Below are 27439 nucleotides of genomic sequence, written 5' to 3'. Positions count from 1 at the left end.
GAGGGCTGTCTAGTCTATGGCCTCTGGATTGCATCCAGTGCATGGCCCAATCCTTGCTCTGGAAGTCATGAGACAGAGCACAAAGTTGGGCATGTTGCAGGTGAATTGTTCTAGAGATCTGTTCCCAGACTGATTCCAAGGGATCCCGACTCACCCCCTACCCCATCATGTATTTTTGGGGCATGTCCATCATATGACTGAAAGGTAAGTACTTCCTATCAAAGAAGATACTCCTTGATGATATGAATCATATATGCAGATGCTTCATGTGACGGAAGGTTCCTTACATATCTATCAGGTGCACGTTCATTCATATATCATACCAACATGGATACTCTTGGTAAGGAGATGAGTGTACCTCCATGCAGCAATTAAAAGTATGACCTCTATTACACTTGGCTGGCTATATAATGATAAGAAAAGAGGGAAATAAGTTTGAGAGTTAAAAATCTACCTGTGACTGAAGAAATTATTCCATTCAAAAGGTTTGACTGAGCCTGACCTGATTTTTCAAGTTTTACACTCTTGTAACAAACAGCTGAGGTTGAAGCTCATGTTAATGGTGTTTAGGAACCTATTTTTAAAGGGTATTTTTCAGTAACATTCTTCAACTCCAAAACTGGGTAGGTCTTTAAAAATAGACTTCATAGGAATACAGTGAAAAGGAAATAGTGCAGTAGCATATAAATAGACTCAGGGGTCCAATAACAAACTATAAATCATTCATTTCCACCTCACATTTACTTGGAAAAAACAYTGCTGCTTTTACTAAAGGAAAGAGTGCACAACACTTAGGGACAGGTTCATTCTTTCYAACCTAAAAGCATTTTAAATGGCTCCCAAAACACGGAAATCACAGGAGAMCATGGTGTGAGCCATCTGTCTTCTTTTAAAAGATTTGGAGAGAATTTGATAGACTTCTGATCTACAGATCTTAGGAATGTGTTTAGACAGATTTCTGGGAAAGTGTAGATTCGTGCATGGTAGGGTGCCACAATATTTTCTTTTCAGAGTTTGTGAAATTCTTATTGCCCAGAAGCCCAAGATAAAGAAGTTATAATTAAATACGTGCCAAGTGTCACTCAACGGACATCTGCAACATTACTTTAGTCTCAATAATCTAAGTGTTTGAGTATGTAAAGTTAAATAGCAGATACTAATCCAATCTCAGGGATAAGAAAGAATGATTATACTGTAATACAACTAATGCCAGAAATCTCACTTTCAGATGATTTCAGGAATTGGAGGTCATTGGACTTCTTGATTTCAATGGACTGCTCTGCATTGCCTTCACTAGAACCACTGAATTGTCCTGCAAATTCAAGAACTTGGTTCAAGGAAAAGTGAAGGCTSCTAATGGCTTCAGAAAAATTAGACTCTAGTACTGCTTTGCTGTGGCTGATAGAAGGAATGAGTGAGGCTTTCCAAAAACCTTGTGAACTCAGTGCAGATTTCAAATAGCCTTGGGCCCTACTCATATGGTGTCAATTGCAGAACTACACTCCTCATTACGGCAATACATCAGTTGATACCAAAAAGTTATCTGCAACAAGAAGGAAGAGTTGAAATGGGGAGAATAAAAAGAGGTACAACAGCATGGCTAAAACTATCAAGTGACAGAGGAGCACACACTGCATCTGCAGGCACTGAGGAGGCAGTTCACTCCCTCTTGTCCSCTTAACTTAGTAAATTAGCTTCACAGCAGGACTTTTTGTTTGAATTAACACAGATCAGATTACTTAATTAGCCTGCAAAATATATTTAATGCTTACTGTAATTGATATATTGGATCAGTCACATCCACTGCATGGCTGCAAAGCAGTAAGTATAATTACACAMGAAAGTAACTTGGCAAAGCATATAGACCATGTTTGCTACAGTAAAGCTGTACTGGTTGTGGTGAAGAAGTACATAATACAAATAAACACATCCCAATTCATTCGATCATGATGATATGAGTTGTCTTTGTAAAGTTATTCAAAACAACCAGAAAGGTGTTTTTAACTCTCAAAGAATTCTAATTTGTCCTAGTAATATACTGATTGATTCAATATAGAAAACCCACTTTAACTCCATGGTCAAAAAGTGATCAGACATATGCCTATGAAAAAGGGACTTCCAGTTATGTGCAATTTATCTTTACCTTACCTAACTCTACTATTAATATGCCTTATTTCTAGTATGAACAGATAGWAAAATTCCCATGTTCTACATGGAACCCAATTTCATAGTCAAACATGTTCCCTCCCAWAATCTTCTGTAATGATCCCACTGCAGTTACTTGAAAAAGTCAAGCATACAAGTACTTGTCCAGAGAATAATGCACAATCAACAGCCCACCTCCATTTAAAAGTGTATTAGTGCCTTGCTCATTTTCTGTAACAACCTGAACTGTTCTGTATTTTTGTTGCTCTCAGGGGACCTACATGCTGGGAACTTCAACTACAAAAAGTCAACACAGCCAGCTGCACGCATTTTCAAGGCAGACAACAACATGGGGCCAACAAGCATAAGGGAAAATCTTTCTTTCCTCCCCCCTCCCCCCAGAATAGTAAGAGATTCCAAGTAGGTTGCAAATTTTGAGAGATACACCAGAAACAAGTGAAGTGTTTAAGTATTTAAGCATCTTCTTTCCTTATCTGTTYTCTCTCAGGATATTCACATTTCTTCCTGAGCTAAATGAAAACTTTGGAAGACTGGCAAGTTCACCAAATTAGGCAAAGACTGTTTGAACAAATGTCAAATTTAAAATAAAATTTTTCTTTGAGCTCTGACAACTGTATTGCTAACACTAGAATTTCTAGCACAACAGTGGCAATGTAGGACAGACTTCTATACACTAAGTGGGATAAGAAATCAAAGCCTATTGTTTAACAAAATGAGTGGTATTTATGTTAAAAAATAACACAGACTGTATACTAAAGTCAAGCTACTGTCCTATACTCTTTGTGGACCAAATATTCACAGTGAAATTGAGATTGTGTTATATCAGTCATGTATACTGACTACACAGTATACATTCAAAAAATCATATTAATACTAAGGCATGACACTACTCTAGATTAGCCTTTTAGAACTGGAACTGCAAAAATTTGGGAGAGGAAGATTTGTATTACATTTGCAGCTTAGAAGGCAAAGTCAATATTAGAAGCCATAGGAGCTTCTATTGACCTGTTCTGTGCAGCAGGTCACAAGATCAGGAGTCACCCTCCAGGCAGTAATGGGATAAACCAGCATTTGCAGGATAGCTAAATCTCTGTAACAGTATCAGCAAGCTCACTCTATATATCTGCCCTGGAAGAGAAAAGACTCAAGTCTTAGCATAGCATGACTGGAGCAAAAGTCATAAAAATAGCAGTTTAAGATAGTATCAACATTATCGCTGGCTTACGTACTCATAATACTAATGTGCAGACCTTCAGAAGTGTAGATTGTTCCCTTGAGCACTTTCAAGGTCTCAAAATCCTGTAGGCACATTACCACAGATATCACAAGGATATTAATTTAGCAGTAGAACAGAACTGTTCACATCTCAATTTACTTAGCTTTAAATAAAGTTGGGTGAGTTTTTTTTAATAAGTTTTTCTCCAAGACTTTTATGTAAAATGCTAAGCAGAACACAAGACTGACCTATAGCAATTCTAACCATCAATTAAAACAGTTTTGTTAAGTCTCCATCATTACTACCTGATAAAACTACTATTTTTTTCGTGTTTTAATCAGGTCTCATAAATAAATCTAGGACTAAATTGTTATTAGGTTGCAATTTATTTTCCTATGAACCCAGGTAAAACCTGACTATCTCTAAAAGCAATGTTTATTAACTCTCACCAGGAATGCCCGAGATGCTGTATTAAACTGCATGCTGTACAATCAAGAAGATTAGCATAAACCAGAGGCACTACTATCTCTATATACAAATAGAACAGCATGCTACTATAATACTTCTTGCTCCAGTCTCTTACTAGCAGAAAGCAAAGTGACGTGTAACATGTTTCAGGACATGTGTAATGTGCTTCAGGAGCACATCTACCTTTTTAAGTAGAATTGAGAGCTAACAGAACAACACAGCCAGGAGACTGAAAATGGTAACGATATATGATAGGAGAGGAAAGAAGAGGAAATAAAATGGAAGTGGGTGGACAGCAGCTGAGGAGTGATAGCAAATGGAAGGGGCAGGAAGACAAAAAGAACAGATGAATAGGGAAGGAGACAAATGAGATGTGAAAAGAAACAGAAGACAAAATTACCAGGAGTTAGTGTAAAACTGTAGTTTTTAAATCATGGCTCAGTCAAAGAAAATTAGATAGTCAGCCGGACAGAAAGGGTAAATTACAATGCTGCTGACAATCTTTTGCTTCTTGACTGGTGTTGCCAAGACAGTCAGCCTCAAATGGGAATTACTGGCCCACCATATGGCCAATCTAGTACAAGTGTTGTAATGGCTTTGTTAGCTAGGTGTCTGGTGTACAGGATGAGGAACACAGCAGCTAGCAAGGATATGGGAACGAGACAAGGCAGGAACGGAAAATCACTAGTGAACTCAACCAGAAACGAGGTCATGTCCTTATTAACTGGCCCACACACTAAGATAGCTATCACACAGTCACATTTAACCCAAAGGACTATGAAAATTGAAAAGCATTTCACTAAATGAACCTTTTTCAGGGGTTGCRGTGAGCTTGTGTCCAAAAAGAAGTTACTTGAGAATGGCTATCTAGGCAGACATAAATGTTTCATCCAGCATTCTTCCAAATTTCTCCAAAATATAACTGATTAAGAAATAGAACTCTATGTAGGTGATACATGCAATGAAAGGAGAACCTTGGGAGTTGCTCCATGGTACAATTGCATTGCTTTAGCATATTTTAATTCATTATAAGATACTAACAATGTAGATTATAATGCTATCCTTATAACCAGTAGCATCATGGTCTGTATAAGCAGTCCAGTTCAAATCAACATGCTAAGGGAAAAAAAACAGTTCCCTAAAGATACCCATCCAAACTAGCCCTCAACAAAGGTCACCTAAATACAGCAAAGAGACTGCACAAACTGATGGACATGAACTCTTCCTCTTCTCTGAGCTAATTCAATCAGCCAATACTCCAAGAATTACATAAGGTTTTAGAGGATTTCATCAATGAAAATGGGGTAGCATTAATCTTTCGTTATGCCCTCTTACACTGTGGTCAGGGGAGAAATCTGGCCTCTAAAGACTTACTTATAGAACACACTGAATCTAGATTCCGAAGAATGATGCATGTACTTTTTTTTTTTTTTAATTGCCCTGCAGAGAGAATCTCTCACCTCCCACGTGGCTGTGTCTGAGGGAAATAGAATTAAGATCTACTGCACTATTTTACACTTCTGAACAGGAGATAAAAATCTCTTGGGTTGGGCCAGGATGGAGAAGATTAGGTGGAACTAAGATCAAGAATTTTGTTCCCTACCTGAACTACCAGTGTGGGAGAGAGTACCAGAATGAAAGGAGGATATGGAGATCACAGAGAGGCTGGGAGGAAGATCAAGTCTTGGTTTTACTGAGAAACATTGACAAAAAGAAGGAAAATATTTGTGTAAGCTGAAAACATACCATGAGTGTCTCTTCCGTACTTTTTTCTTTCTGTACTGGAGCAGCCGGAAATTCAAGGAGGGATTTTACTGTCTTCCTTTYGGCTTTTTCCATTTGAATATTAGTAAAATAGTTGACAGCAGCAAACTCAATAAGAGCAGAGAACACAAAGGCAAAGCAAACCGCTATGAACCAGTCCATGGCAGTAGCATAGGATACTTTTGGCAATGAATGTCTTGCACTGATGCTCAGTGTAGTCATTGTCAACACTGTCGTTATTCCTTCAAAGAAACAAAACAAAAGCATTGCTGAAACCAAGTAGATCAGAGTAAGAATAAAAATAAGCAAGCAGCCTCAAGCAAAGAATTTTAAATCACTTGGGAACATTATATCTGTGACTGCAAAACCTACTAGCAGCAATAACAAAGTACAACAGCATTGCAAAATATTACTATAAAAGTCATTTAACTGAAAGTACCACTCATTTCAACAGTGAATGAAAAAAAATCTCTGTGTTCAATTAAAAAAAACATATACTTTGGTTTTTCACTTTTAAATCAATATAGGCAAYAACACACTATAAAATAACTCAGCTATACTGAGTATACTCAGCTACATTCCCCAGACTGCAAAATACTGCATGATATAATTCCACTGACCAAGGTACAGATCTTGCTCTCAAACATTGCTTCCTCTGTTTGCTTAATATGACCGACCCTCTACTCAAACACCCATCCTCCATTTAAGAAAAAAAAAAACAAAAGAAGAAGAAGAAGAAGAACTGCTGCATAACAGAAAAGAACCGTATCTGGCAGCTCCTTTCTTCATTGGATTAAGAAAAAGGGATAAATCTTTCGCCGCTGCTTGTGAATAGCGCACTAGATTTAAGCCATGGCAACCACCATGTATCCATGAGTGATGATGCACACAGAACAGCTACTAGTTTTTAAAGGATGCATAGAAAGCCATGACTTTTGCAGATCACCTACAGCTTGCATCAAGTAAATGCAGAAGCCTTCACTTCRTATTTCCTTCATGTAAAGTTAGATATGATTTCTTAAAATATTTTCTAAATATTTGCTATTAAACATCTCAAATTTTGTATAGAGTGCTATGCTCTTCAGACTAAAACAGAAACATGATTTTCCTTCTAATATTTTTAGAATACTACCTATTACTTGGTGTGTGTTCCTCTGACCCCATTCATAATCCAGGTGGCATTAAATCACGGCAAATTATTTTCACACTAAGGAAAACTAGAATATCATGTTGACAACTCTGTTAATTAGCAAACCATCACTTTATCTTTTAAACCCTTCTGTTACTAGTGGAGCGATGAAATTCAATTAACATTTCATCTTCTGAAAGAACAGCTTTAATTAAAGTGTACATGCATGAACACTGAGCTCAAAGACGGCCACTCCACAGTAATACTTCAAATGCAAGCACCTGCTATATGCTCGCAAGGTACGAGTTTTCCCCTTTTTAATCCAAAATATTCCAAGAGTAGTTAAAACATCAAGAATCACATACCTTTCAAATATAAAACACTTATATTATAGTGAATACTGGTTAAGTCCTACCATGATAACTCGAAGGAAAAATGACTACAAATGGAGATATCTTTACTATTTATGAAAATTGTAACCATTTTAATTCAAGAGGGAATGCTTGTATTAATAAGTATATGCAAAAAATATTTAAGAACATGTTTTCCAACAAAATCTTCACTTTCCCTATTCTGCAGTAGGAATATCCCATCCAGGTACTCTCATACAAAAACCCTTCACTCAGACATTGCCAAAAGAGAACAGAACACAATGAAGCCATCTTCTAGGCTCTTCTCTCAAAAGAAATCTGTAATAGCCCTGTATACAAAACCATGTGYGCACGCGCACACACAAAATCTCAGAGCAAACTCATCAGGATGAAAACACAAGTTTTGTGAGCTTGTATATTCTTCAGTGGGAGGGTGTGAGAAAACACAGTAATAGCAAAATGTTTAGTTCTGAGAAAAATTCTAAGGAAAGTTTATTTTGGGGGGGGAGAGACGCATCTTTGCTTAGCCCATCATTTTTGATTCCTTTTTCTACCTCAAGCAAACAATTTTTGACTATGCTGTTTTAATAATAATAGAAAAGGATATATAGTTCAAAAGAGTAAAAATAGGGTAAAGTGGCTTGAATAATCAATCATTCATCAAACAAAAGCAGGAGGAGGCAGGCCCTTACAATATTATTCAGTTTACTGACACAGTCATTACCAGCTTTCCCCCAAATAAATCATTCTTTTAGGAGACTTGCAGTTGCTGCTGCAATCGCCCTTGGATATGTGCATAGCAATTTGCAGGGTAGATAATTAAGTTCAGCTAAAAATACTATATATGCACATGAACTATAATTATGCAAAGCTAAATACTTGCAAGTTTTTGATCAGATATGCACATAGCCACATAAAGACACTAGAAGTATTTTACTATAAAAATTTATTTTTAAAAACTGTATGAAGGAAAACTACTTCTGCCTTTTGTCCCCCACAAACATCAGATTCAGGTGTCTAGAGCTCTGACTGCAGAAATCATGCCCTGATGGATCTTGTAAGATTGTTTCAGTATTATACTTAAGCATTCTAGCTCCAGAGCATAAAATCTTTATAAAAGTGCCATCCACTACTCCTTGTGTAACTCCATCTGCATAAAAAGGTCTAGTGAACTAAGAATATAAAAACAGCAATGTTCCCACAGGTTTCTTTGGTTCATAAAAACAAATTGTGTCTATTAATAAATTGGACCCACAATAGAAGGAGTTAATTTTGTCTTCCTGAGATAACTAGTACTCATGAAAGATCAAAACTTATAGAGATACTAAGCTTCTATGATGATGGTATTTTTCAGAAAAGGGGGTAGCAGCCAGCAGGCACTGAAGAATACCAAGGTGAAAATTTTGAACTCAGAGCTTACACAAATCTTTAGCTCACAGAGCTTATAAATCTGACAGGAAGAGCAGAGAAAACAGCTTATCGTGTCTAAATGGTTATGGAGGGAACACAGCATACTTACTGAGTAAGGGTCTTACAGGTATCATCTTTGCTCCTGCACTCCTGATTCTGGCTTGTACAGATGAACTGAGAATCCTGACAGCTCTCCCAACTCAGCCATACCTGCTCTGATTCATTTGCAACAGTGGCACCCAACTTTCTGGGGTTGTGGAGGTCTCATAGCCTCTCACAAAGGAACCTGAAGGACATATGCTACAGCTCCTCGCCTATATACCAGGACATTCAGTATCTTTGTGATCAAACCAGAACTGGCAAAGCACCACCATATGACATGGGCCCAGTCAGATGACTAAGTACATAGGTGCATGACGAGGACTTGCTTGCATGTCCAATCTCATGTCCAGATAAGCGCTCCTCACACATCAGAACATCTACATTTTGATTCCTAAAGTGGATTTACAAAAGAAGAGGTCACGATGTCTTTGGGGGAAAAAAATATGCTGACAGATGGCTCCTAACAAGCTGCTCCCATATAAGGAAGGCTTAGAGAGAGCAGTTCACCAGCAAAATAAACTGTTTAGGTATCATATACCTGGCTTGTAAATCAGAGACTGGGCTTCCCTGTCTCCTATTCAAGGAGAGTATTACAGATACTTAAAAGATAATATTCATAAAAATATGTACAAAGACATTCTCTGGATGTTATCTCCCAGCCATGGATTGTTCACTTAGTAAACCCTCAGCATATAGTGCAAAACCTAATTATTATATCTTTGTTCCACATGAGGAGCACCAAAAAAGCATTATGTTCCAAATCCTTCTCATAGCAACAGATACCTTGAAAGGCATGAACTCCCTAGATTGTTCCTTGAGTATCCTTCCTGTATTAAGTTTGCCAAGTTCTCCCTATTTGTGCAGTGTCCAACGGAAAGATCTTCTGGTTAGCCTCTTCCGGCAGTTCCTTTAGACACCCAGTACCATAGCAGATACTCTGGCTTCATTCTATCTCTTGCCTGCGTTAGTTCTGTCTTCCTTTAAGAATACCTTTAAAATAGAGTCCCTCTGGTATTTGTCTGAAAACCAAAGAGACACTTCGAGCCATATTTTAAGCCATTTGTTTATAAAGGCATTTTAGATACTTATCTGTAACTTAGTGGAACTTATTATTACTTGTTTCCAGTTTCATATATGGATGTAATGAGCCTTACTACATCTATTGCTCTGTAAGTTGTACATTTCGATTACTGAATTTTGTCTGTAAATGCAGATTCTACTTTTCTAGMTCATGGCATTAATAGGACTTTTCAGAAGGGAGCATTCAACATTACTGCCAAGGTATGCTAAGTGATATATTCGTTCGCCTAATGTAATGCTTGAGCTGAAAGCAAATGAAGTTCTTATTAGGTGTGGGGGGAGTTCCTGTAACTGATCATTAACTCTAATTTGTGATGTTAGACAGTGTTTAGACTTTGTTTATATGCTTGCATGGGCTGTCCTGTAGAAACATTAATTTCTATAATTSTTACCAATGTATCTACAGTAAGACTTAGTAGAAGGCTTTCCTCTTGATTAGTCTTATTTTAGAATATAGTACCTTGTAAAGTCAAGACATCTGCTTTACAAAGACTGATTTTAACCATATTTTTATCCTACGTCTTTCTTAAGAACTGTATTTCCATTTAATTTTTTTTGGCTTCCATAGAAGTTTTTTTATTTTTTATTTTCATTTCTAGATGTACTTTGGTGAGTTCAATTTTATTATCTTGTGATCACTTCCCTAATTGCTTTTCAATTCATCTTCATAATGGCAATAAGAGGCACTTTTCTAGTGAGATATCTGTCCATATCTCACACATTCTCAATCAAATTATTTTAACAGGATTTTAGAAGGTATGCTTCAAGTAATCACACTGTTGCTCACTGGAAGATAAAACCATCCTGGATACAGACAAGGGACTTGATCGGTCTGTGCAGGGCCAGGCTTTTTTTATTTGCTCTCCAAGCCTCTAATTCCCAAAGATGTATCTGTTTGCCATAGGCTACCATGCTACCCTTGAGGTTAGATATTTGAAGTTTTTCTTCACATTCCAAGGCTTCAAGTAATATAGTCTTCATATATATAACTACATTGATAGCAAAAGTTCTTCTGAATTTACCTTATTCCCTTACTTCTGCACCATTACAGAGGAAATGTATACCTTGTGCACTAAAAAGGACTATTCTATCGAAAATCATTAAAAGATGATGTACAATAACAGGAAAGAGTAAAATGCAGTAATTACCAAACACAGTTCTAGCCGGAACAGATTCCTTATTTATCCAAAATGAAACTTGAGAAAGGATCACGGTCATAATGCATGGGATATATGTTTGAATCATAAAATAACCCATTTTTCGTCTGAGGTGGAAGTAAACTGTCATAACAACATATTCACCTAAAAAAGAAAAAGAGAGAGAGAGAGACAGACAGACAGACAGATAGACAGAAAGAGAGAAGGAAAATATTTTTTTTCCCTGCATAAAATTTTTGTGTAGCAGAATAACTATGTTTCAGACAATCAACTCGGATGGTTTAAGAAGATACTATCCACAGCACTTAACAYATGTACAGAAAGATATGTTCTTTTGGAGACAAGAAAGAAATCCGTAAATAAAAAATCCAAAAAGTAGTAGGTCCTTATAGTGCCATTCTGAAGTAGTTATTGAAAATACTACATGACTAATACTGGATCACTTCTTACAGGGTAAGCATGATTTCAAAATTCTGTTGGCATCTAATGAAGAGTCCGAAGCATCTAATGAAAAATACCCACCTACCATGATATCAAGAATATTGTGGTACCTATATGCCAACTAAAACAGTCTTAACAATGATGTACATTAAATGAGATGGAAGCATCTAAGCCTCCTTCTATGGTTATACATCAGTACCACTGTAATATTGAAATATAAATAAATGCAAAAATCACTAACAATAATTTAAAATGCTGTTATGTTCATGTAAACCTTATAATTCATATTCAAGAAAAATGTGCAGTTTTACTGTATATTGAATAAACTGTCCAAACAAAAGCATTACAGAAAAGGCATTCGAGGTGTAGTAAGGAAACTGTCCCGCTAACTCCTAAGAATTGATATGCTGACAGGTCAGTTTCCAGGATATTGCAAAACTCTGTTTTATCTTTGAGAAAAATATCCATCGAGCAATGTCAAATACATTAGCTTTATCTGTTTAATTTTGACAATCTCACAACACTCAAATTTGCTGATGCAGAGAAAATGATTCCAAATTTGAAAAATATTTTGGGAACATGATTGTTTATCACCAAACTGCTCATCAGAGAGATTTTACTCATTCAAGCTGCCTGTTGTTGCCATTTGCTTTATTTCTTACAGCACAAAAATCAACAGAAGTATCTATTGTGACTAATGCATTTGTGCCTATGCTTATCTGACTAGAGAGCTTTTTATGGTTTTAATAACCTATTCTGCATGCTATATTTCTATACTGAGATATTTGCACCACCAAACAAAGCAAATCTTTTGCACATAATGCAAATACAGTGCTGAGAAATGACTTCCTCACCCAAGCATCCTCTTGACTCTTCAAACTGCATTTTAATCAGTGATTAGAAATATTCATTTTGTCCCTTGGAGGAGTGATCTGATTCTAGCTTTTTGAAAGGCCTTTGCAATCTACTGCAGCAAACCTGAAAATGCAAATCTGAAGGACAAAAATCTGACTATAATTTATGTTTTCAATCCTTAATATACATCATATGAGATTCACTAGAATACATTACAAGAAAAAAAGGAAAAAAAACCTAGGGCAATATACAGGCTTAGTTTTACCTCAAGTTGATTTTTTACTGATTCCTACCTGTAATAGATTTAATGGTTTCAGAAGATACAGTATGCCCKAGCAGGTCATACTGAACTAAACTGGAAGACTCTTCAGGAACTTCCACTGACTTCTCAGGTCCTTTTGTCCATGTGTAAATCATTTCACTCTTTGGATATGCATCTACAACAACATACCATCAGTTTGTTCAAACGGGAAACTACTTCTCATCTACTCCAGTTCAAACATACTGACATCAATGGCAAGATTTACACTAGCATATTTAGAAGACACCCTCATGTTTAAGTAACAAAAAAAAAAAAAAAAAAAAAAAAAAAAAAAAAAAAAAAAAAAAAAAAAAAAAAAAAAAAAAAAAAAAAAAAAAAAAACTTCAGATGAGCATAAATAGCTGAGGTTATACATCAAGTGTCATACACAAATTCCCTTCACATTTGAATGTGAAGTCTAGCCCTGAGCTCTTTCTGGATTAGCCATTTTATTAGGCATAAAAAGTTTACCTTTAAGTTGTTTTAGAAATGCTCTATCCGATATTTTATCACGAAAAATATATTGATATAAAAAAAGAGCATGTATCAGAAGGATACATTTTGGAGACTGGGAACATATTTCTTTACAGAAAATAATAGTTTAGATAGTTTAGATATAAACTATCATGTTTTTTAAAAAATATTTGCAAGAATTCAGAGGTCAATAAAAGATTCACAGTAACCCAAAAAGAAGTAGACCCCAGGAAACATTCCAACACTTAATACAAAGACATAACTCAGGCCTACCATTCAATCTCTACACAGCCTAAACTCCTGTTAAAATTAAATTCAATCACAGCCTTGCATCTGAAATGGCTACATCTTATTTCAAGTTACCACCGAGGATATCACAGATTAGTGTCAAGCACAATTTCTGCTGGTTTGCCAGAAGAAATCTGCCTGTAGAGAAGTCCCCACTATTGAAGCTCCCTTAGTATATAGCTAGTGTAGTACACAGCCACTTCTGGTAGCATCTGGCCTCCAGCCTCACTGTATCTTATTAGGGCACTGTCTCTAGAATCTCCCTTCTGCTTGACTACCCAACTGCATAAGTTAAATTTATTTNAAAAAAAAAAAAAAAAAAAAAAAAAAAAAAAAAAAAAGTATGAGTACCTTCCTACCATTCCTAACTTCTTCAGAACTGTGGGGTCAAGGAAAGCAGATTGATGCCCAGTCACTGCTACATCTGAGTGTAATGCAGAGGAAGTCAGTGACTGAGAAAACTTAGAATAGTGACAGGACAGGTAGTGGAGGGCTCCTGTCTCAACTATCTCTGCTATGGATTCAAATCAGGGAATCTAACTACTTCCCTCTACTGTGTGCCATGTTTTCCTACAAAACATTCCTCCTAGCAAAATTTTGGAGATTATTCAAAAATCTACATCTGACTTCAAACCAGAAAAGGAAAATCACCTGCACTAAGGTTCCCTTCACCTGGTTTCATCGCTCTAAAAATTACTTATTTAGCCAAAACTAACCATATAGATTCCTTCCAATAGCCAAGTTGTCTTTGTGTATCTCCTTAAGATTAATTCTTTACAGCCTGGAAATGTCTCTTAGCATGTCAATCTGCCTCCGTTGCCTGGACAGAAAGCCAAGCAACTATAGTTGCACTAGCCTAACTTTTATTGGCTGTTTTAAGGTCAGATGGATTCTATACTCGTCTTCTCCAGAGAATCTCCGACGTCACTAAGTGTTCAATTCACCCTGGAAGAAATTCAACTGGAAGAAAACAAGTATTTCAAGCAATAGTGTAGCCAGAATAGTGGGGCTTAATATAATGGGTCAGTTCTCTGTAAGGGCTTAATTTTTCAGGCCCTAAATGAAATTTCCAAGAAACTTAACAGGAGTTTTGTCTGCATAAGGATTGTGAATCAAGATTAATATTCAGAAAATTTCATAACTGTTCAACATCTATTTCTATTATTTAAAGCTGTAGTTACAAGAAATTTCATAATTGCAACTTACAACTGCCAAATTTGAGAGGACAAGCATGACCGTCCATGGGAAAATCCACTAATCTCATGGGACACTCTGCACTTATTGTAAGCCTATAATGGAACAAATTGAATAGTCTCTGGTTGCCATTTTGTCTAGGCAGTATAACTTTTGCATACAGTAATTGTAAGAAGCTGAATAAGCAAGTTAGATACCTCATTGTGTACAGGATGGTGCCATTTCTCATTATTCTGAAGAGTTTATTTGGGGCTGTCATATTGTGTGCAACAGACTTTTTCCCATTCCTGAAGAATGTGTCAGGTGTCCACACCTTTGAAACCATCAAGTTGTTAAGTCTCAAAATTTCAATAGGGCCATCATATTTTAGTCTTTTGTCTACCCATGTCTGACGGAAGAAGACATCCATTGTATATTCCTGTATTAAATTGCAGGAAAACAAAGATTATATTTGCATGTATAAGTGTTTCCTGTGAAAAAGAAATCCCTCAGGAGCAAAGAAATCAGTAGTAAAGAATATGTTAAGTCCACTACGCAAACATATTTCCACAAATTACAGTGAGTTGCATACTTCCTAATGGCTCAATTTCCCACATTAATCATATCAATAATTTGCTACACACATTTAATCGTTAAGAAATAATTACTCTAATAAGATTTCAGGAAGCACGCAATTGAATTTGTACTCAAGCATATAACTGAAAACAAAATGATCTATGTGACAATAAATGTCTATAGTATTTTAAACAAAACATACCCATGAATCTTTTGCAGCTGACTAAATTAAAAACGTCAGGACAAACGATTACTTCCATTCCAAAGCCAAGGAAGGGAAGTTTAATTACAATCCCTCTAAAGTAAGCTTTCACCTGAGGAAAGCTAAATAGTTTAGATTTATCATGTCCGCTAAACATGGGTAAAACATAATATAAACTTGTGTGTGTGCATGTATGTATGTGTGTGTGAATATATATATGTATGTATGTATATATTCTTTTAATTACATGACTATCCCATCAACTTTCACAGATAAGCCATTCTAAGGAATACATGCAAACAACAACTGCAGAACTGCAGCCACAAGTACATCATGAGATGTACATCACATGTGAATGAACAGGTGAAGAAATGTATGCTCATATATTTTTCACCTTGGAACATTAAAGCATTTCACAAAAAATGTATTATATGACATAGAATCTAAAACTTTCCTTGTTACCTTTTTCAGCATAATTGCAATTTTGGTGCAGGACAATCAATGTTATTTCAAATCCTTCTGCATAGTGTTATCGCTGAAACTTTACTTGTATGGCCATGTCTACTCACATGGGCAAGGATGTATCTCTGCTAGTGTAAGGCATCCTAGAATTATATTTGTCTTCTCTTCCATGGCTGCAACATCTATTGTGGTTTATAGTTAATCTATGAAAAGTCTTTCTTTTCTATTGTCAATCCTTGCTTATTATTTTATACTTCATAGCAGTTGTTTCTGTTACTAGCTTCTACATGACAGATTTTGTAATATAAGACCTCAATCTATTTTATTATACCATGCACGAAAGTAAACCAGTTCTAAAAACACCATCCTAATCTTCCCCAGTACTAGGAGTACCTCACATTTTGTTCTTTCAGCAAGTTTTATGAATGCAGCTACATTCAGATTACACTGGGTCACTAATGGACACATTAACTAAAAATTAACTGTCTGATAATGTTGAAAGCAGAACCATCTGCGGAAACTCTCTGTCAGTTCCTTACCTACTGTTCTTGTTCTCATTCCTGTCTTCTCCAATATAATTAATAATTTCCCACCTGGCACCATGTCAAATGCTTCACTGTAACCAGAGAGATCACATGTAGCCTTCATTTTAGATCTGAAGCACACTCATTAATAGATTTGCTTGGGATCATGTTCTTGTACTCCTAGTCACACCGAACAGCCTCATACTGTACCTGACGACCACTGGAGGTGCAGGATGTGATTCAACAGTAGACTAGTGTGAGAACATAGCCCTAGAAAAATATCTTGCTATCATATACCTTTCTGCATGATCAGAAACAAATCACATGTAACAAAGTGCAGGATGGCACTGTGTGGAAAGCCAGTTATTSCTCTGAAACTGTCTTTCCCTGAAGGAAATTAAGTACAAACATAGATAATATACATAAGGCTGTCTTGTGTGATTTCTTGAATTATTTTCGAAGAAGAAAAACTGTCATGCAATTTAAAGGTATAGGCTTGGATTATAGAAGGTGATGAGAGTCATGCTGAATTTGACCTCAAACAAATGTAGGTGCCTTTCAGGCACAAATAACCCTACATGCAAATGTAATATTTGTGTTCTGTGAATATTTCTTGCATGTCATTTTGTCCTGCAGACACTTATAGAAACTCTTATCACTCAAACATTTGCTGAAAGTGATGCTAAAAGCAGCACAAAGATGGGCAAATGGAATTCACATGAAATGAAAATGTCAACAAGTATTTGTGAAATTGTATCATTATTATCCACCTGAGAATAATACAAAGTTCATAAAGGAAAAGCAGTTTCAAAGATGTTACCTGTTTTCCATGCAGCACACTTATATGCTTCCCATAAGACATGATTGTGCCTCAATACCAAGAAAATCTGTATTAAATCCCATGTAGTCAATTCCTTACACTAACCAAAAACCAGTGCAAGGGTGACCGGAATCAGGCCTGATGCATCTAATTATAATCTTTAAAAATAAGCTGCTGCTAATCTTGCCTTCTTTGCATGATTGACAGAACAATACAAAGACACATGAACTAAGCATCTACTCCTTACTGCAGTTAATAGTTTCTCAGTACCACGAAATGGCATTTTAATTACAGAAATACATACCATTTCTACATCAGAAACAGGTCCAAAACTGGTGACATATATATCTGTTTTGACTTCAGTAACAGGACCTAATGTATGAAAAGGAAGTGAGCGAGAGAATTTGAATTTTGTAGGTCATCAATTCTCATAAATGATCCTGGCATGTGAACAGTTATCGCTTTGAGGGTTCTGTGGACGAGCAAGAGCAAAACGCAAATACAGGTCATTTCAGATAAGTCTCTACTGCTCAACTATTTTTGCTGCATAAGTAAATCAAAAGCATTATTTGCCATGCAAATCCCCATTCAGAAACCGATGTTGACTCAATGGATAAGAAAACAGTTGCCAAAAATTAAACAGAAACACTTACAGAAAATGCTGTGTTAATTAACAACAAGCACCTAATTCAGGAAAATCACATTCCCCAGGGTATTATTACTAATATTCACAACCCTAATGAGCAATAACTGGACTACAGACATTAGTAAGCCATTCATCTGGCAATTTAGCATTGCAGGATCAAGAGCTATATCCATAGTTTGAGAAGTACTTAAGTGTTTTAATACTAACAATCAAAATAAGAGATATGTCAGCATTTCTGTGGGTCTGAACCTAGCTCTACATGCTACTATAAATTCTGTCTTGAAAGAACCACTGGAACCTATGCTACAGTAAAAAAACAGTGAACTGAACAGATGTCTTACCACTTTTTCATAGTTGGGTACAGATTAGCAACTATCAGAAAAAGCAGTTTCATCTTAATGTATTATTTCTTATTACAGCACAAAATATACCTTGAATGTAAGATGAAAGTTCACAATATAGTACTTTACTGGAAGTTTGAGAGTTCCCCTTAACCTAAGAACAAATCCACTAATTTCAGGAAGCATATCCGTTTCCAGTGTAACAAGTTATTCTAATTATTATCAGTTATTATGATGACTCTGTGATCACAGTATTAACTGTGATCCTAATGGTTTAATTTAGGCAATAAACTCACAGTAGATATTGTTTGGCAAAACCTTAGCACATTTTTCAATTCATGATCTATCAGTTCACAGCTACAGTTTCTAAACCGTTACAACTCAAACTCCTAAAGAGGAGAAATGGTTTGTCCATTAATTCGAGCTTTATCACAGTATTTGCAATCTAAAATGAAAGGAGGAAACACTTAAGACAGTTTCAAAAGCAGAAGAATGTATGCCTCTTGGAAAGGAAAAAAAATCACTGTGTTCACAGATGTCACTTTGAATTAAATTTTTGAAAGAGAAAAAGAAATAAGCAACTGGAAACAGGGGACCTTTTTCCTTGCATCTAGAGCAAGTGTTATACTGCAAATGAAAAGTAAAACACAAGCATGTAAACTTATTTCACTAGCAGTCTGCAAGTTATGTATAGAAGATCAGCTACAAATTTTTCAGCTAAATGTCAAAAAACAAATTCTTCACTGGAATTTAACACTTTCACAGAAAGGCATTTTTCTGGAGACAAAAACTAATGAAAATTCACCCTAGAACAGTTGGTAGCTCTGTGGTCCACRAAAACTTGGGTACTTTTAAATGTCTACCTTGATGAAGTTTAAAAAAATAAATTCTCAAGTTCTAGCTAGCTCCCCTTTCATACCATACTGCCTGCTTTGCAATGGGTTGCTCTCCACATTTTGCAGATGGAAGCAGCTCCCCTTTCTACAACTGATTAATTGCTCACTAGGTCAGAGGAATTCATATTGTGGCCAAGTGGTTAGACCACTCATTCCACTAAAGATGTATTTGAATGAAATTTCCTGCATGAGTTATGATTATTTTTGGAGAGCAGAAAAGCTCCAAGAGATTGGAAAAATCCATACCAGAGCTGTCAAGATACTGGAAGTGAAAACATCCACCTGCAGTCTTAGAAAAATAGAGGAGAAAAGCTCTATCATACTTGCACATAGAAATACAAAAGATCCAATCATACTTGATCTCCCATAACCACCAGATTATTATTTATCTGGGGTAAACCATATTTTTGTTTAAAAAAGAATTTAAAAAAAAAAATCTTTATTTCATCTGATGAACTTGAAATGTTCCCAAAACCAAAGTTTCATAGAAAGACATTTTTCCACACAGCTCTAATGAGCAGAAAATGTAGGTATTAGTATTTGTAACTCAGTATGAGAATCGTGATTATTGCACTCAGTTCCTAAATCACTTTCATGAACTACTTTATTTGTTAGTTCTAAGAAACTAAATCGTAATCTCGCTCTCAAAAAAAGGAAAATCTTTAACTGCTTTCCTCTAAAGCATCTTCTTTTTTTAGCTCACAGAACACTGTTATTTTATAATTGTATCAAAATCAGCCAACAGACAGCTTTTTTTTCCAAAGGAATGAGCTGTTTTCCTCGGGCATTGATTTCTTTTGTTCTATTAAATAATTATAGCTTCATGGGCAGTAAGTGTTCAGAGTCCTTTTGCAAGTTTATTCTTTGGCATTTCTTGGAAAGACAAAGGGGAGCACTAAGACTCATAAACTAACCTAAAAATCTCAAAATCAGCAAACCTATGATTTAATGCTGTTAGAAACCTCATAGCAGTAGCACAGGACTAAAATTAAGCTGAAGTTCACTATTCTAATACCTGCTATTCTGCTCTCAAACCTTTATTTATTAGTAGAATCCATGAGAAAAAAAGGAGGAAGTGGGAACTTTCAGAAAATGACAAAATCACAATATAAATTTGAAATTAAAGTAAACTTTTGGTTGCTTGTCCAACATGACGGCAGTGAAGAATCAGAACAAATGTTAAATTATGTTTTAGGTCATTAGACAATATCAGATGAGAGAGGATCTAGAAATGCTCCAGGTTTACGAAATTAAAGAAGAATATAGTGAGAACAGTCAGAGAGCCAAGCATCATAACAGAGCTTATCCATTCTGTTATCCTAGAGTTGCAAATCCTTGTTTTGCACCCAAAACTTTGGTCAAAGATTAAAATGTTTGGTAGGAATGAAGACAGCAGCAAAGGACAGGGAAAGCTGGTATCTCCCTAGTGTTTCTTCTCCATTTGCAGCCCTGCCATATTCTTCCACCTATACTGTCCGTTCACAACTGTTAGGTCAAAACTCAGCTTTTCCAGATGATTCTAGCACTTAATGCCAGCACAGGAACACCTATGGGGACCTCAAAACCTCTCTTATTCCTCTTGTTCTTAACAAAGATTTAACTCCAGTTGGTAGCAATAGCAAGGGTACAGATAGTGAGTCAGGCTTTTTTATTATTACTATTAATCATAGGAATTCTTGTCAACGAGGAGTTGGTCTGTAGTCACCTAACCTACTTTTACTGGTGATTTAAGCAGCCCTCCAGAATGAACATGTTGCACCACTTAATCAACTCCAGCTATGCAATCAGAAGATCCTATTAGAATCCTTAACATTCTATTACTGGCAATAAAATGCAATGAGTTGTAAGAAAGCCAATTAACTTTAAATATGACCAGTTGGGCTTATCTCTCAATGGACGTTCAGAAAGCATCTATCCACCATAAATCTCCAGGAACACTAAAGAACTATTTATAACATACTGGTGTGTATTTTTATGTCAATGAAATAGGAGTCCTACACACTGCAGTGGGAACGGTTAAGTCTGAATCACTGCTTGCAAGATAATATACTTTAAAGAAGCTCAGGCAGGATTAAAAGCAATCCCTGCAAAAAGCTAGAATAGTTGAGTGCTAGATAGAGATGTTACATGTGGGCTGAAGAAGTGATGCCAGGCTCTAACCCTGTGAACAGGAACATGAGACAGCTCTCCCATGCATTTTATGCCAACATATGGGTTGAACTGCAGCACAGCTCTCGGCGAAAGACTTTGGGCTCCATTATCCCCTTGTCTCCATAGGCAACTGTCACTGCAGAGATCTCCACTGTATGTAAACAGTCAAAGAAATCTYGCATAGGCTTTTTGCATATTGTAAATTTTGCCATCAAGAGACATGCAGCCAATCAGGAACATTATCAAACAAGTCTGCACAGAGATTTCAACATACCAGGTACAGTTTAACTGCTAAGTGCAGCTATTGCCACTATTATGAGATCAATTCCTGGATACATAAACTACATGAGACTATATTAGATCACTTCCTACAGATACAGCTAAAAAAAATGTAGTTGGTGCAGATTCTTTCTTTTCATATACCTACGTATGAAAGATCTGGTGCCTTTTTCTTTCCAAATTCTTGCTGGCTTGCTTTTTTAAGGATTGCTTTTTTAAGTTAAAAGATACCAGTCAAATGAAGCATGTTCTCCTTTGTTTTATTCTCTCAGAAGGAATAGCAGAGGTCTCCTGCTATATCCAAGATTTCTCCTAGGAAGCCAAAACAAGTGGGTAGGGAATTTTTAAAAATTAATGTGAAATTCAAGCATATGATATACATTCCCTATGGAAAAAAAAATACAACAAATGCAAAAGCATACAGTAACTTTTGTCTGCACACATTCACCCATCAGYATGCCTGAACCCTGACACAGGAAAAAGATACCTCCAGAAATAAGGAGAGTAGGCYGTTTCTTTGCTTGTTTGCAAAGATAATCCCTGCTGAGACAGCCGGCAGGGTTCCTACTGGTGCCAATTTTCACGATGTGGACACCTGTCTACTAAGAACTGGACTAAGAATACCAGCTAGTTTTATACAGGTCACTGAACAACAGACAGATGGTAATGACTTCAAGCATTACTAACTGGAGCCAAATTCAAACCAGTCACCAACAGCTAAATAGCACCATATCCTGTTAAGCCTTTGAGTGATTTACTCTCCCTAGCTGAGGAAGACTGGACAATCACCTAAAAAAATGATCAGCTTCACTTTATAATGCTCACTTCTAGTCCACCTGTCATCTAAAAAATAATCACAAAATCTATTATAATAAGCAATGAAACTTTGAAGTCTTTGAGTTCTTAATAAGAGCACATAATTACATAGATATTCTACAGTCCTCTAAAAAACAGGAAGTTATGTCTTTGCTCTCCAAATTTATCCTGAAATTATTTTTTGACTTTCTGGATGTAATGTTCAGCTGAAAGTTTGATTCTCCAAAGCCACATCACTTGAACATTTCTTGTTCACATAATTAGCTGAAAGAAGACCAAATATTGTTAGAAATAAATCACTTCTCCTGCACTGACAAGAAATGAAATGACACTCATAAGCTGAACCTGGCATGATAGAAGGAAGAGAGAAATGTTCTCAAACCCTGCTTAGGAGAGATGATGCCAAGGCACTCAACCCTACCCCGTATTCAGCTGCACTTTCTCAGTATGGGAATGTGAGAAAGAAGAGAGGAAGAAGGCAACCCCAACCGTGCCTTAAAAGCAACAGACAACTAAAAGTCATCTTTTTCAGAGAAGTCACAGCCGTGACACTGACTGCCTAAGACAACATTATGGAACAAACTTTTGATAGCTTCAGATATTTCCAAATCAAATAGCATCTAATTAATAAACATTGAATCCTTCTCATTCTTCAAATTCAGCTTAGATTCTGAAGTGCAAATGGGTAACAACTGACTGAGAAACAAAAAATGTCCAAATCAGACAGTGCCATTAGGGACACTGTACAGCTCCACTATCTTCCAAGGACCACACACGGGTATAACTACCAAGAAATTTGCACACAATCCCACAGATGGGGAAAAAGGACTCCACTCCCTGTCCTCCTATCCTGACTGGGCTGGCTTTGCAGGAATTTAAGAACACAGTCAACAAAAATATGCCCTTTTCTTCAAGTAAAGAGATTCAGCTCTTAAACCTCCTACATTTGGGGATGTTGAAACAAAAATAATGCTATATTTGACTCACAGCACAGGACTGCTTTTGAAGCATATCCAAATCCACTAACTTCACCCAGTAATTCAATGACTGCACCACTCATCCAACATATAGAAGATCGGGTTGAACTTTTGCCTCGTTGGGAGACCTCCAAGTCCCTTTCTACACCCTGAAATGCACCCTTGCTCCTGAACATTGGTTCTTGAAGGATGGAGGAAGGAAAGCACATTTTCAATCCATTCTCTTCATGCTCTTTTCTTTGTAGGAAGAAAGGAAACATCCATTGCTACCTTTAATCTATGTGATATCTGGGGGACCATAGAGCAGAAGGAAGTTTGAAACCCCTCAGTAAGAGAAGGGAATCCCACTTCTTTTCTCAGTCCCTCACTAATAAACCACAGAGGAAAGAGAAAGAACTACTCATGAGCCAGTGCACCTGACAACTTCTAAACAGAAAGCCAAAGCCAAAGACTTAGCACCACTTCACTAGCTGCTAGTGAGATTTGCAGTCCATGCCAGACTCACACGGATAAACGGAACCACAGAGGAAAGAAAGCTTTAACTTTCACTGACTGACGTTCAACCACAGGGAGTCAGTAACACCCTGTGGGCAATACTGTAGCCTCCGAACAGACTTTTTAGACCCAGTATTGGGGGGTTTCATGGCCAACATATTACCCACTAGTCCTGGGTAGGAAGCAAGTCATACAACCCTTCTGTCTTASGTCAGCTGGCCATTAAAAGCAAGATGCTAAGGATCAGATGTTCTGTTAGGTACACCTAACCTTAAAAAAATAAAATAAWCATTAGAATTAGTAGATATATAAGAATAGATAGTGATACTGCTCTCACTAGCTTCAGTCACCTAATGCCTTCTTTCTTCAGTAAGTGCATACTTAAGCATGATCAGTTAGCAGATCATGAAAGTTTTAAAGATACCACGAAATCAAAAGAAGTTTAAAGTAAATACAAGTTTGAATCTGATCTCATGTGCTCTTACCACTGTCAAGAGTTCCTCAGAAGAGTTCCTGATGGCAAATCAGATTCARGCTTTTTACTTCAAGTGAATAATATTCCTTTCAAAAAATCATCCATAGTCTACAATCATTTTTAAAACTAATTACCAGTGAAAGAGGAACAAGATAATTTTCAGAGAGAATTCAAGTTTTACAACTTTCTATAATTGTCTATTGTGTCATACACAAAGAAAATTTTTAAAATCAGGTGAAAAGTAGATTCATGTTGTAACTAGAAAAGTTTTTGCTTCAAAGTTTTATGGCTGAATCAAAACCGCACTGTGGTAACACTCTTGCAATTTTATAATAGATAATGCTTTTATTTATTCACACAAGTGCAGTAGTGAATTCTGTAAATTCACTATTCTTCTATAAATGCCCGATTCTTATGATCTAGTAGGTTATAGAGTGGTTTTGATTGAGAAATCAACATGCATTATAAATTGCATTCTGAAATTCAGGATAACAGTAAAATGGAACATACAGTTTAGGCAATGTAATTGACTTAGTTTCCACTACACTATTTTCAAACCTCACAGAGCATTACTTTATTCATTAGTCCCTAAATACTTTCCCAGTAAGGAAACTCTAAGTGATTATCTTCAAAACTGTTCTGCATTTAAAATTTTCCTGACAGCACGTCATAACTTTTTTTTCTTGCATGAAACCGCTCTTTCTGATTTGTTTAATTGAACTTCTACTTGAAATCTCTTTGGTAATCTGTTGCAACCATTAAAGGTTTAGAATATTTTTTTTTTAAAGATGGTGCATTTCTCCCTTCTAAAACTAGCCCTGTAAATATAAAACRCCTTTAATAACATTTTTCCTGAACTTTTCTATTTTTGTTTATTACATTACCAAACTCATAATGCTTAGTAAGTGACAACAACTTTTCAGTTTTGTGGTTTTGTGTCTGATTCCTAAAGTGAGTTTGTAATGCACAGGGCCAACCAAATGACATGGCGAATTTTATTCTACTATTTATCTTTAACATATTCTATGCTACTGCATAAGTTGTACCAAGGCAAGCTTTTCTACACTCACTTGAGGTTCAAACTCCTTGAAAGACCATTTCCACATCTGTGAGAATGCTCAGGCAAATTAGTTTCTCTTCCGTAACTACCAACAATTGGGCTAATTAATGATAGCATGAAGAACTTGGATCCAGTTTTAGGAAATCTCCAAAACCTAATGTTTACCACTTTGCTCTGCATGCAAAAATCTTCATGAATTGTTATTTGTGGAAATGTTGGAATATGCCAGGAAAATTCAAAATTTGGCTAGCTTCCCAAGTCTGATTTTAAACATCACTTTCACCAGAATTAGAAATATTTTCACTGATTTGTGGTTTAAAATTCACATCCGTCAGACCTCTATGAGGCCTTCTGTTCTTAAAATAAAACGTGTGTTTCATTTAGATCCACGCGAAATCTAGATGATGCATCAGCTTCCATAAAAAAATAAAAATAAATATTCTGCTGTTCATCAGAACGTGATATAGTTCTAACATTATCAMAACATTCTATACTTTCCATCTCTAAATAGTCCCATCCCCTACGGCATTTTCTTAATATGCTATATATTACTGAGTGACCCACTTTTAAGATGCAAGCCCTATTTGCCCTAAGAATTTAGCAGCAAAAAAATGAATATAGGGAAATTTTGATCTGGACAGCTGATTTTCATGACCACCCCACAAATACTGCTCTTAGTTATGTCAAAAAAGCAAGCTTGACCACTTGTAGAAGTTGGGGAGGGTTTGCTTTATTTTGTTAAAAACTTCCGATCAAGTGAGGTGAAGGTAACTTCGATTGTAAGGAAGTACAGGCTGTAAGATAACTTTGGCTGAAGGTAACTGTGAGTGTTATTTTTAAAAATAAAGTATTTTTAATGTGCTACTTGGAAGTTCAAAACTCAAAAGTGAGTGGTTTATATTTTATAAAGGTCAACTATGGGAAGAAACAAGAAGCAATATAATACCCAATCGGTCAAATATTCACCTAGAAGTTTTTTTCCTAGGTTGAAATCTGAGTTTTTTCCTCCCTATACCATTTACTTCAAGATTACAGTTGTGAAAGTTCAAGGAGATACAATGATCTTTTTCTTTTGACAGCATTTTGTTGACAGTCGGTTAACATTTATTGGGGGAAAAAAAAAAGTCTACTCTTGCAAAATTATCCTTCAAAAGACAACTGCGTTAAAATAAAAATCAACAAACTATATGTCATACTACAGATTTAGTACATCTTTAATTTTGGAAATCTGATAATGCTCATAAAGCATCTTTGCTAGATGACTAATTAGTTGGCATTCAACCTAAAATGATGCCAAACATAGCACATCCCTTGTACACATGCAGAAGTATCTGTAACCTCTCTGCAGAGCAAAACTGCAAAAGGCCACTCATTCTAATGATTCCTCTGGGTGCTCTAAGAAGTTTAGCCTACTTCTCACTTAATATTAAAGCTAAGTTATAGAAGGCCTCATTTATAAAATAAACATACTCTAAATAATAAAATGTGATCAATGATGCCAGGTATTCTCCTTTAATTATTAAGATCGTGTATGAGCACTCTATGTGGAGTATGTTGGCATACATGTCAGTGCAGATGTGACACGTGTACAAAGAAAGTACTTGTAGGGGAGGAGGAAAGTATTTTGCAGCATAAACCTACGCCAAAATCTCATTCAATCCTGGACATGAAGCAGCCCATGAAATGCTCTTATTACCTTCACAGATTATGAGAGGGGATGTGTCTTTAAAAAAAAATACATTTTTTTTACTTTGAAATCTGTATTTTTAATAGTTTCATTCCAGATTTAAAAATAAAATAAAAGCTGAATTTATCTGGACTGTATTATTGCTGGATTTTTGGTTCCAAGTCCCTACACAGTGACATCAAAACCAGYAAGGCATACTAAGCCCAGTTGCTCATCCAGCAGCACAAAAGTGCACCTTAACAACCTAAGGCATAAACAGGGCACAAACCCCTACGTTCAGGACACAGATCACGACAAATATAACCTCCTCCACTTCTACTTCCTCCACAGCAACCACGTCTACTACTTCTAAATCAAAGCCAAAAACTGAGCAACTCTGGTTGAAGACCGGTGTGCTCGGGTACCTTTGGGTACCTCTCCTTTTCCCGTAACTCCCAGGGATGAACGCAGCAAGGAGCRGACTTCTTCTCGAGGCAGATGAGAAGACATTTGTTTCTGTTCGGACCTGGTCTATGGCACCTAGGGGACAAAAGCTGCCCAGAAGCAGAGCAGTCCGGACGTCAGGTGCGGGTTCTCCCCGTCTCCTGCCAGCGCACAGCGGCTTCCGAGCGCTGCTCAGCGCGCGGGCGGCCGCGCC

The 27439-nt window shown here is 36.4% G+C and overlaps 1 protein-coding gene across 2 annotated transcripts in view; it reads right to left on the bottom strand.

Moving 5' to 3' along the window:
* GABRA4 (gamma-aminobutyric acid type A receptor subunit alpha4) overlaps positions 1–27439 on the bottom strand; it is a 52530-nt gene that overhangs the window by 24356 nt on the left and 735 nt on the right. The window contains exons 3-8 of one of the 2 annotated variants that reach the window (XM_085322749.1): positions 17284–17351; positions 14614–14834; positions 14429–14511; positions 12453–12596; positions 10855–11007; positions 5597–5856 (exon numbers count right to left, since the gene is read on the bottom strand). In XM_085322749.1, the coding sequence (XP_085178875.1) occupies positions 5597–5856; positions 10855–11007; positions 12453–12596; positions 14429–14511; positions 14614–14834; positions 17284–17351 (929 nt within the window). The remainder of the gene's footprint in view (positions 1–5596; positions 5857–10854; positions 11008–12452; positions 12597–14428; positions 14512–14613; positions 14835–17283; positions 17352–27439) is intronic. The other variant, XM_085322750.1, reaches the window with a different exon arrangement.

Source organism: Rhea americana, unplaced genomic scaffold, assembly GCF_003343005.1.
Source record: "Rhea americana isolate MKP2758 unplaced genomic scaffold, rheAme1 scaffold_8, whole genome shotgun sequence".
Lineage (NCBI taxonomy): Eukaryota > Metazoa > Chordata > Aves > Rheiformes > Rheidae > Rhea > Rhea americana.
The sequence above is the reverse complement of the archived record's forward strand: the minus strand, read 5'-3'. Positions and strand labels throughout refer to the sequence as shown.